General features: G+C 45.5%; 1 protein-coding gene across 1 annotated transcript; it reads right to left on the reverse strand.

Moving 5' to 3' along the window:
* Window positions 1-4,532: 4,532 nt before the first annotated feature.
* On the reverse strand, window positions 4,533-8,216 carry LOC124649456. The gene is made up of 8 exons (XM_047189086.1): window positions 8,084-8,216; window positions 7,671-7,758; window positions 7,412-7,529; window positions 6,634-7,316; window positions 5,845-6,059; window positions 5,471-5,725; window positions 5,205-5,357; window positions 4,533-5,090 (listed from the first exon to the last, which is right to left on the reverse strand). Exons 3-8 carry the CDS (start codon window positions 7,484-7,486, stop codon window positions 4,867-4,869), a joined length of 1,605 nt encoding a protein of 534 aa, XP_047045042.1. The 5' UTR covers window positions 7,487-7,529; window positions 7,671-7,758; window positions 8,084-8,216; the 3' UTR covers window positions 4,533-4,866.
* Between the last annotated feature and the right edge of the window lie 4,071 nt (window positions 8,217-12,287).

The following is a 12,287-nucleotide window of genomic DNA, read 5'->3' on the forward strand; positions in this document are numbered from 1 at the left end:
CTCGACTTCGGCTCTTCACCATTGTCCAAAAGACAAAGCCATTCAGCTCGGTCCAACAGAGCCACCAATGTATACTCTCATCTTCCTTCTTGCGTCGACATGAAGAAAAGGTTGCTTATCGTCCTTGGAGCGGCCCTCAGTTGTTACCGGTTCCAAAGTAAGGACTAATGGCACATCCCTGCATTGCCAAATCACTAAAACCATGGCTCGAGGTAGAGAAGAACAATTAGTGAACGTGACCGTAGGTCGAGAAACCAGCATCATTTTCCTTTGGTTTGGCATATAACAAACCAAAAAAGTGCTCACTCTTTGTAAATCAACCAATCCATTTTTTTTAAACCGTGTCTAGGAGGAACTAGACACTTTTTGATATAGTAGAAGCGAGACTTGGCGTGATAATTCCGAAATTCGTTCCTCACAGGAATCGAACTCCGGTCGTTAGGGTGCGCCACTACGACCCCAACCACTGGGCTAAGCCCACGTCATCAACCAATCCATTTTACTGTCAATTATAAGAGAGAACTTGTGTGGTTGTGAAAAAAATGCAAACAGAGGATCCTCGTCCCCGTAAACAATTCTTGCTAGCCTCCAGCAAAGATTTCTCCATGCATGTATTGATGGTTGGATAATGCAACCCCATTGCCATACTAACATACAAATGCCGGCACCACACATCATATAGCCCTGTAAAGCTTATTTTAATTATATAATTAAAAATGTGTATGCCCAAAATATCATATGGAATAACTTTAATATCCAAGGTGGTCTACCAAGTAATGCTAGATTTGTTGATAGTTAGTCAGCCATGCATGTTTTCTTTCTGGCACTGATGCAATGATTTGATTTGTACGAGCTAGGCTAGGTACCTACAAATTATCCACATGACCTTAGCTCAAATATTTGCGATCCTTGTGGATGGCACCTTTTTTGCTCAAGAACTAATCTATGGTATAAGAAATTCAGAGTGTTTCATGAATATCCGTTCCATTTAATCTTCGAAATGACTCAGCCATAGACAATATAAAATACAACTGGTTCATAAATAAGAAATTTGACTACTTGTTTATTTTATTTGTACATGAAATAACACCAAACCATGATGAAGATCAGAGTGAGAAGAAGCCCGTAATCAAGATATTTCTAAGAACCATGGATGTGCTGGCAATATTAAGATCAGTGCTGATCCTGAAGCGGTTGTGATCTCCGCAGTTTGACACACTAATACAGGGATCCAGGTAGGGAGTATAGGAATTCATGATGCCTCGCAATCATATAAATGAACATTTCTATTGCCGGTTACAGACATAATGCTAAAACACAAAGCAAAGCGTAGACCGCGTACTGCAACGAGCAAGGTATATATATATACTGGCAAAGCGAATATCGCATTCTATGTGACATGGGAGGCTCCAACCGTGAATAAGAATTTATGACATTACTGCCATAGATGTCGTGAGGAAAGTTGTTCCGTTTATATGCTGGTTTACCATGTGTGAAGAGTACTAGGCTTATTTTGGTTTTTACGCACAAAGATAAAGGAGCTAAAGAAATTAGCAGAAACCTCCTGCTGAAGGAGCTGATGTAACTAGCAGAAATCTCTTTCCGTGTGTGCTGTGAGGATTCTTAAAGAAAGAAAATGGGTGTACTTTAAATATTTATTGTTTGCATAGCTGACTCCTCTTATCCCCCTTTCCCTCATCTCCTCCCTGCTGGAAAATCCGCATGATCTCATCTACCGATTTTAAGAACAAGTGTTTGCTTCATTCCTTCGGTCCATGGTATGTTATCGTCATCGACTCATCCCTGCTTGCAAGGACATCCAGCAAGAGATTTATAGAGAGAAGAGAAGAGGAAAAACCTGGCTCTCCCCTCTTGATCCGTTCTCAGGGTTAGAGTTTTATCTTTAGGCCTCGTTCGGTAGGCCGGGTTTCAAAGGTTTTGAAGTGTAATTTTCTCCAGCACTATGTAACACGTTGAATCACTCCAGGTCCTGTTCGGTAGACGTGTTTTGAACAACGATTGACCCCGTCAATCGCTGATCCGTTACACTGAAATAATCCTTGGTTCCACGGGGATCAGAAACACGCCACATACCTCGCGTTTCTGGTGGTCTAAACTCCCGATTAAAACTTCTTCCGTCATACTCATATCCCCACGGATCACTTAAAGCATCTCCACCGGCGGTCGCGATAGCGGTCCCGATAGCTTTTGGGGGCCGGGAGCGAAAATAGGCTCGCACCGGCGCGCCCCAAACGGCGCCGGCTAATTTTCGAGCCCAATAGAATCACCGGCAACCTCGTGCCGGCCCCTTGACCAAGGGCGCGAATCGGGCACGCCGGTGCCTCGCGGAACAACGGTTTTCGCGGGTGAGGGCGCCTTGTCAGCGACAGGACGCGGCGGTTCGCATTGGCCGCGATGCGGGAAGGTTGGTCGTCGGCGTTTAATGATATGTCGCGCGCAAACCGAAGCGGCCACGAGGGCGCGTCGTCCAGTCGCGTACGTCGCCGTTAATGCGGGCAGTTGTGGCCGCTATATAGTACGCACGCCGTCCACCACCGCGGTGCTATCCTCTCATCTCCACCACCGCCGCCGGCGCCATTCTCTCCACCTCAAGATGCCGCGCCGTCTGAAGACGACGTACTCAATGCTGGGCCTCAACGGCCGTGCGCTGCCACCACCACCACCACCGTAGCCGCAGCCGGAGCCGGAGCCCGACGCGGACAACAGCTCCGACGACGACGTAGACCCAAGGTTCGCGGTGTGGCGCGAGGCCTACTACGCCGATGCGGAAGCTGAGGCGGCGGAGGAGGCGACAAAGTGGGGTGAGCAGCCGCAGGCACCCCCCGACCCGACACAGGCGGCGATCCTGACGTCGTTGAACGCGGAGCGGTTCCGAACGTTGAAGGAGGAGCATCGGGAGTTCATCAACGACGCTAATCTAGAGCACGTCCTCGAGATCTCGCGCCAGCGAGCGGCCACGGAGGAGGCGGGACGCCTATGCGATGGAGGCGGAGCGACAGAAGCTCGCCTCCCTCAACGCCCATCGCCACTACGACGCGTTCGCCCGCGAGCAAGCGAGGGGCGCCGACAACGAGCAAAGGCGGGAAGCACGGGGACAGCGCCGCCGGCAAGCTCCTGCGACGCCAGCCGCCATGCTCCACCGCCAGATGCGCGAAGGAAGGGCCAAGAGGCGGGCACGGATGCAGGCGGCAAAGGCGAAGAACGACGACGAGGCAGGCCCGTCGCGCGCCCCGTAGTAGATTGATTAAGTTTACGTTTTTAAATTCGGTTTCTAAATGTCGTTTGAATTTCATTTTGTATCAATTCGATGTACTTTTGTATAAATTTCGTATGAATTTCGTTTAAATTCGGTGTTTAAATGTTAATTTAAATTTAAAATTCTATCGGGCCGTCTGTTTGGGGCGCCAGTGTGGAAACAGCTCCCCCAAATAGAGGATGCAGTGCCGACATCCCCAAACGGAGGTGCCGGCGCTCCTGCCGGCGCCTATTTGGGGGCTACCGGTGGAGATGCTCTTAGAGCATCTCCAGTCCCTCCCCCAAACGACGGCCAGCAAAAGCGTTGGATTGGTCCTTTGGTGGTCGTTTGGAGAACACCGCAGCTGCAGCTTGGTGCCGCTTTGGGGAGCTCCGCTTTGGGGAAGCTCCCGTTTCTAGCCGCATCCCCACACATGACCTCCAAACAAAAAGTAAGTGTAAAAATCGTGTCCAGCGTCACCGATAGAGCTTTTATATGGCTAGGAACGCCGGATAATATTTGGAGCACGTCCGGACTGAACTGGAGCGCCACTGGCGACTGGAAGAGGATGCTCTTACCCCAACCTGTGGATCAACTCGCATGGATCAGTTCAGAACTTCAGATATTGGTTCACATGCGCTCCTTTTTTTCGGTTAGCCCCATTGATCAGCTACCCAGCATTGTATGTACTCCGTACGAAAAACACTCTGATCACCCAAAAACACTCTGATCCACGCCTAAGATAGATAATAAGCTACCTGACTCTAAACTATTAAGGAAGATGGAAAACAATATGGAATTTTGAAAATCTTGGCCTTCCAAAATTCATCAAGGAAAATAGTATTGTAGGCAGGGAAATAAAATAATCGCACCAAATCTCTGATACTTTTCCTATTAAAAATAGGAGTAATAGCAAGGGACCATGCACATGATTTTTTTTTTCGTAGAGATAAACATTTAGTGTGGTGGAGAAGCTTAGACAACTTACCCAGGCCACATTATTCCCAACAAATGGAAATCATATTCTCATCCTTGATTAGATTATTCATGGTTCATATGACAATACACAAGATGATGCAAAAGTAAATAACTAAATACTAAAAGATAGTTCTTTGTCTCTATTAAATTTGCGTGAATTAGCAACACGTCTTTTGAGCAGTCATGCATAGTTCAAACAAAATATAAAACATGCCATGGCTAAATATTGCAAAGAAAGCAATCTCTTGTTAACTCTGAAGCAAGCATAACAAAAAAAAAAGGCTGGCAAAAGAACATGTAAGATGCTAACCAAGTAACCATGACTGAAGCATGTTTTGTTAACTGCTATTACAGCATTACTAGAAAATTGGCTTGCAACACCCAACACTATTTTTCACATAGCTCAAATCCATCACTAGAAAATTCACCCAACAATTTTCTTTTGTAAATTAATGAACAGAAGGGTACTGAATTCTGAACTAAGAATATCAGCTACATCTCTTTCGACAAAATTCAGCGTGTGAAATGTTCTGACTAATTGATTTTGATCTCAAAGCTACTGCTGCATAAATATTTGTTTTATTCAGTCAACTACCTTAGTTTGCAGAGTCAGTAGAGGTTTTTTTTTTAGATTATGCATTGTCAATAGAGGCAACTGATTCTTCTGCTGGATCGAGCATGCAAGACCTCCTGTGATCAGCTGCCAGCTCTTCCACAGGATTGTTAAAACATTCACGCAATCTAGCGCTTCTCCTTGGATTACTGGTATGGTAGTTCTTCTTAGGATGCTTTGCTCTCACCAGCTTTGTGTCGCCATGTTTAGAGGTCAGAGCCTCCGGAGTGGTAGAAGCCAGGCCTGCAGCATGTCACCGCTAACTTTAATTGGGAATTGTTGCAATGTTTGCTTGATATGAATCGTTTGTATGGTGAACACATAACTGAACTGACAAAGGGATAGAGAAGAACTTACTGGGGAGTGGCACTGATGCTGGGGAGCTACGACAATTCTTTGATTCAGCAGTATCAGGAGGCGCTTTTTCCATACCCAAGGGTGATATAGTAGCTACCAGCTGTGTGTCACCATCTTCAGAGGTCAAAGCCTTCAGAGTGGTAGAACCCGGGCCTGCAACATGTCAGCGTTAGCTTCAAATAAGAATTACTGCAATGTTTGCTAATATGGATAGTTTGTATGGTAAACAAACTACTGATCTGACAAAGGGATAGAGAAGGATTTACTGGGAAGTGGTGCTGATGTTGGGGAGATAGGACAACTCTTCGATTCAGCTGTATCAAGAGGCACTTTTTCCATAACCGAGAGCAATGCGGTAGCTACCAAAGCATTTACAGACTCAGTAGCCTCTTGACTTCCTTCACCAACTGAGACAAATGCAGTCTGCACATCTTGCCGTCCTTCACCAGCTAGGACAAACACATCATGCTTTGGATCACCAACTTCAGAGGACAGAACCTTCGGAGTGATAGAAGTCAAGCCTGCAGTATGTCACTGTTAACTTTGAATAGGAATTTTCCACAATGCATCCTTGATGTGGATTATTTGCATGATAAATACACAACTGATGAACTGAACTGAGAGAGATAAAAATAATTACTGGCAAGTGGCACTGATGTTGGGGGGCTTGGACAATTCTGTGATTCAGCAATATCCAGAGGCGCTTTTTCCATAACTGAGGGAGATGTGGCAGCCAAGGAAACATTTCCAGACTCAGTAGCCTCTTGACTTCCTTCACCAGCTGAGACAAATGCAGCCTGCCCATCTTGCCTTCCTTCATCAGCTACCAAAGCATTTACTGAGTCAAGCAGCAGCCTATACCGAGATTGTATTGCAGCAATGTCATTGAAATCAAGGGTTCATTACTAGGCCAATATAATCCCATAATATAAAATAGATAGATAAGCTAACTCTAAGCTATTAAGAAAGATGGAAAATTATATGAAATCTTGAAGTGGTTGATGATTTTCAAAATACATCATTGAAAAAGATAGGGACATAACATGAAGAGCGTAAGTAGAAGTACTAATAATCTCACCAAATCTCTGATGTTTACAATCCAACTTCTAATCACCCAACAACTCGAATTTAGCATATCTCTGCTAGGTGGCACACTTTTTCCAGGTAGATCATTCACCGTTGTTGCTCAGGTAAAATTTCCACGCAAGCATTACATACTAGCATCAAAACACAGTCCAACGCCTAACTAAAAACATCCTTGAATAGTCGAATTACTTGAAACTAGTTCACTACTAAACCACACCATGCAATAATCCCACAATAAGATAGCTAGACAAAAGAAGCTGATGTGACTACTAATTATTAATCAGCCCTGGCTGGGACTGGATAAGCAGGAGCAGAAGCGCCATCAGCTGTTTGGAGCTGGTACCTCGTGATGCGAAGGCGGAGAGCAAACCCTCCTCTCGGGTGCATGTCGAGGAGCTGCACAGACAAGTACCTGCCGCCCACCTCCATGGCCGCCTCCTCTGAGGGCACCGCGCAGCTCCTTGCCCTGTCCTCCAACATCAGGACTGGTTTCCTGTACCCGTTCCCTGGGTCCATGGGCGCATGCGTCCACACCTTGCACCAGTACCCCGATGGGCCTGCATCCTTGCCACAGACACGCACGAGCCTGACTTCACGCCCTCCGCCGACCACCTCAGTGATGACCAGGAGGAACAAGTGCTCCCCATTTTTCGTAGCCAGCAGATGGCGCCGCTGCGCCTCATCTATCTCGAGATCGAGTTTCTTGCCGAAGGCGATGGAGGTGACGAGCCAGTCGTGGTGCACCTTGAGGTGGTCGTAGAGCATCGGCGGCGAGCCAGGGAAGGTGCAACCAGGCTCGGGGCAGTAGCAAGGAGCGTGTGGGCACTCCAACCGGTGGTCCTCAACCAAGAAGTAGGTCACCAAGGTCCGGCAGCCAAACGGCTCGTTTGGGCACCGAACCTTGGCCGCCATGACATAGGGGTCCAACCAGTGGACGTGCTCGTACTCGCCGCCGTCCGCGCACAAATGGCACTTGCGAGAGTGGTTTTTAGCGCAGCTGCCGCACGCACCGTGCCCGGCTCGGCACTGCACCACAGATAGAAAAGAAAGGACAGAGATAAGATGACATGATGTTCATAAGAAAGTGAGTGAATCAGAATCAAGCATGGATCAACAGATACCTTCAACACGGGAGGCTTCAAGGGCCGATAGCAGAGTGGGCAGTCATACATGGTCCTATCGGTCTCGATGGCCATCTTGTTTACCGGCAGGGCGGCGTCGTCCTCCACCACAACTGCTCTGCTGGTTTCACGATCCGCTGCTTCTTGCTTAGCCTGTCCATGGGTGTGAGACCGAGCCTCGGCTTCTTGCTGCAGTTCTCCATTGTTGCTTCCCACTAGAACTGACTGAGGATGAGGGGAAGGAGGAAGAAGAGCTGCTAATGCTTGGGGACAATGGTGAGGTAAATAGTACTTGTTGGCAGTGTGGCGGATCTTGAACAAAATCTCTGGGGCTGGGCGGGGCGAAGCTGCAAAATGAAATGTAAATTAATTTTGGAAGGCCAAATGAAATGACAGAAAAAGCTAGAATTTGTAGCATTTTCAGAAACTTCTATAACTAGATTGATCTTGTCCATATTTATTTCTTCACCATTTCACAAACATCACCGGCCTTGAAAGAGCTGAGTTTATTTGTCGGGATCAAAGTAGCACTAGTGGATATAAGATTCATTGCCCTCTCACTGCATATTTGAAAAAGAAACCAGTAAACAACAATTTCTGTGACCTAGTCTAGATGCAAAGTTTATAACCGGCCAAGAAGACAATAAAAGAAAATTTAGAAGACAGAATTACCTTAGGGAGAGGGAGGAAGAGGAGCTTGCAGAGCCTCCGGCGGAGGTCGAAGAAGTGCAGGTCAGAAGAGTTAGCAGCTAGGCTGACCGCGCCATTGGCAGGAACCTCGAGTTCGGCTGCGGGCGGCTGCTCACCGCAGCCGGTGCCGGCGACTAACCTGAGATCCAGGCGAGTTGAGGTCCACCCGGCCACCCGCCTCCAGCCACCCCGCCGCGCTGCCGTCCAGCTCAGGGGTGGGGATTGAGAGTGAGGAGAAAGGAGAAAGGAGAGAGCCTACTGCTGCTTTTTTTTTTGAGAGCAGAGAGCCTACTGCTGCTGCTCTGCTCTCGTGTCTCTGGTTCTTTTTTGTTTTTTCGAGTAATAATGCCACTGAGGGCTTGTTCGGCAGACTGGGTAGGTTTTCTGAAACACACCTTGCATTGTTCGGTAGACTGATTTTTAGACGGGTCGAGCCCATCAATCCCCTACTGGTTTCAACGGGATCACAAAAGGCGCCTTTGTTAGTCCGGATGGACCTTGGCTCGTATCTAACGTTGTATATGATGCCCCCCATAGGGGGTCTCACAGCGTTTTGAGTCTCTCAGCCATTGATCTTACCTCATTAAATCTGGGCCGTCCGTTGTTTTTACCGCGCCAGTATAAAAGAGGTTCCCGAGAAACCCTAGCCGCATTCGCGCCCTCGCTTCGCGTCTTTGCTCGCGAGAGGCGGCTGCGGCCGGGCGCCGCTCCGCCTTCCTGGCTGGCCGCCCTGTCCTCCCTCCCCTCGCGTCCCATCCTCCGGCTCCTCCTATGGGCCGGCGCCGGCTGCCTCCCCGCCTCCTCCCCGCCGCCTTTTCCATCCTCGCTACAGCAACGGAGGAGACGCGGGTCTCCACGACGGCCGCCATGGCACGGCGGGGCGGGGCTTGGGGAAGGGCTGGCCTAGAGGAGGAGCAAGGTGGAGGAGGACCATCGTGACGTGGCCATGCCTTCTCCTCCCGGCTCGGCCAAATTGGTGAGTTTTTGGCCGGATTTTGGTTGTTCTTTCCACGATTCCTTCTCCTGTTCTTGATACGATTTGTATTGTATTGGTTTGTGATTTGTTCCTTTACTGCTAAAAAATGCTATTCTATGTTTGTGCGTGTTAGGACTGCTGAGATACGTAGGGCAGAGCTATGAATTAGACCACCTATGTTGAAATTTCTCGGATCTTGAGTTTTCTCACGTATGTGCTACTCCGGTCCGTGTGCAGTTTGGTAGATGGAATTGAAGTGCGAGATGACGGCGGAGCAGGAAGCCTTCCACTCCTACAGGATTACCAAGAATTTTCTTTTCACCCAATTTATATCATGGGTTCTATACTTCTATTATCTATTGGAATTATTTTTACTCTAATAGCTTCTGGTGGTTTGTATGTACGAGGTTAGCCTACGAAATAACACTGACCATACTACAGTATCTTCCTATATAAGTGCCTACGAAATAACACCAACCATAAAGGCATGTTGCCATTGGAAACAAAATGTATACTCTATTTTTGACTTTGGTCGACTGAAATCATGGCTTACAAATCAACATCACAGCCTCTTGGACACATAAGATGTGTTCTCCCTGATGTTTTCAGGTCAAATTCATTCACCCTGATGCTTCATGTGATTTACTTATGACCCTAATGCTACGAATTCTGAATCCTACACATGTCTACCAAATATTCTTAATTTAGTCTCCTTAATTAGGTTTGTATGTACTTGAATATACTGCAACTAGAGGAAAACTTTTCCTAGAAAATCTGAAAGACTCATGCAAGATGTTAAAATAATCTTAGCTTTATCTTTTGGGTAATATCAGTACCACTTCGGTGATAATCTTACTTTTAACTACACGTATACTATTAATAGTTCTGAGCTAACTAAGATGTTGTACAAGCCCGAGGCAACCTTGCTTGCAAAGATCATAATTTCCGATATAGTAGTATGGAACTATTAGCATCTAAATGAAGGTAGTGTCATTTAAATGAAGCCAGCGTGAGTGTCAACAAGTGATGTAATATCAATAATTTTGCACTCTCTTCTTTGCCTAACTTCAGCTCTTTTTGGAAGAAATAACTTACCTATTTTTTATTCTTTAGTATGTATCTCGCACTCAAGGCACCGGATTCGGGTTGCTTGCCAAGATGATTGGCATAGCATGACTCCTGTCGGAGGTGTTTTGCTTCTACTCCTGGATTTATGCTTGCATAGCTTGTTGATAAAGCTACTATATAAGAAAACCGCACAACAAATACTTGTAGAGAGCGAGAGATACAGGTATATGACCGCGGTTCTGTATTTCTACTCTTTTGTGCCATGGGGATAGATCATTGTTCGAGTATCTAAGAAAGATGTTTGTTACTTGATGCAAGCTTATATTTCATGAATTCAAACTAATTCTTTGACTATTTGTGGTGCCTGCTAATTATTCTATGTGGAAGTTGCTAATTGTTTGATCCAGAACATTTACCTCTTATGTGAACAAAATTATGTATCTACTATTTGTTGCACATAAGCCATTATTATTTGGTTGGGCTTGCTTGAATGTGATATTCCACATGGTAAATAATGAATATGGTGTAGCAAAGTTTTACTTGGAAATACGCACTTGCGGATTCACACATATGTTAATATTGTGCAAAGGATGCTTGCGAGGCAACAGTTAGTTGAAACGTACACAAATTCCTAATCGCAGCTGACCATTTTCTTCACTTGATTTAGTAGTCTCCAGGTCATAAAAGATTTAGTTGCTTTTGCCTCCCTTCACGTTGAGTTATCGGTGCAATTACCTTAAGGCGACTGTTATTTTGTGTGGTTGAAACAAGTTGTTGCTAATTTTGCCTGCTTGTTATGTATTTGCATCGGCTTCTAACCTTGATGTTGCTAAAGAGAATTCTTTGTCGTTTCTTATATATGCAGGCTGGTTTAAACAATGTATAATGGTTTGTGCCGGTCCACGAGTGTATTCTTCACGTCCAAAGAATCTCATTTATATGTTCTATTATGTGTGGCACAAGAATTAAAGGTTACTAGGTGATGAAGTTTTTTATTTTAGCCTTATCTTCTCTACGCCTCATTAGAGATTCCGTGTTTTAGCTCTGTAGTAGGAAACACCATATGAAACTTGGCAATTTTTTGTTTTGTTGATACTACTGCAAAGAAGCTTAGTTGTCCGCCCAAGAAAGACGATCGGTAAAAATTAGCGAGTGGTTCACGGTGTAGTTACCGAGAAAACTAATTGGCATATCTATAGTGTATTGGTTTCACCCAGATATGTTGGATTCCTATATGTGTTTGTGTTTTTCTGGACGTTCTGATATATGTGTGCCTAAGGATTATCTCTAAGATATAAGTTTATATGCATGTTCAGGACCCCTGAGCTCACGAGATTGAGGTGGCAAGGTCAGATCTCCCTCTTTTCCATGAAATTGACCCGAAGGACCCATTGAAAGCATTGGAAATTTGAACAATGTACTGCGTGGTTTAATTATCCAGAAGGGAAGGTCTTCTTGGTATATTTCTTTCCAAATTTCCAATTTGAACAGATATATTTCTTTCCAAATTTTATCTATTTTGAAGACCAAAATGCACAAGATAATTGCTTTCAATATATTACCTTGTAATAAATACTAAGGGAAGAACAACGTACTGAGGCGATGATGCAAGGATTGACATCCGCTTGGTAGCTACTGTAGATTGGTTGCCCTTTATTCATTCTTTGCGGCTCTCCTTTTGCCGCCATCTACTTCCACCGAGGCATTCCTCTTCATTATATAACAAGATGGTGTTCTCTAGCGAGGAAGATGTGCCCTGGCTGCTGCTTCACATGTCAACATGTGTGTCCTTCACTAGCAGGTGATGCTTCTCTGTTGTCTCCTATGTTCGCTTTATATGTGTGATCTTCATTGGCAGATGAGGCTTCCCTATTGTCGTTCTTCAAGTGCTCCGTTTATGCGCCCAATACGTATGCTGCCCGTAACACAGGTCCATTAGTTAGTTAAAAGTCTACGCTGACTTTGGTAAACATTAAAGTAAAATTGGGACATAAATGGCTTACAATATTCTGCAGAATAAAAATTGATATACAGATTTTACAGAATCCAAGATATGCAAGACCAGAATTGATGACTTTCTGCTTCCTTCATTCATTATCTACTGTCATTGCCCAAAAAATATTCCTTTCAGTGCCTCATAAC

Source organism: Lolium rigidum, chromosome 4 (genome assembly GCF_022539505.1).
Source record: "Lolium rigidum isolate FL_2022 chromosome 4, APGP_CSIRO_Lrig_0.1, whole genome shotgun sequence".
Classification (NCBI taxonomy): Eukaryota; Viridiplantae; Streptophyta; class Magnoliopsida; order Poales; family Poaceae; genus Lolium; species Lolium rigidum.

What these genes read in the sequence shown, in the direction of transcription:
- LOC124649456 (XM_047189086.1), bottom strand. Translation starts at nt 7,486, where the DNA reads ATGGCCATCGAGACCGATAGGACCATGTATGACTGCCCACTCTGCTAT. An exon ending in TGAAGCCTCCCGTGTTGAAG is followed by an intron (nt 7,317 to 7,411) that starts GTATCTGTTGAT and finishes TCTGTGGTGCAG; the next exon opens with TGCCGAGCCGGGCACGGTGC. An exon ending in AACATCAGTGCCACTTGCCA is followed by an intron (nt 5,726 to 5,844) that starts GTAATTATTTTT and finishes GACATACTGCAG; the next exon opens with GCTTGACTTCTATCACTCCG.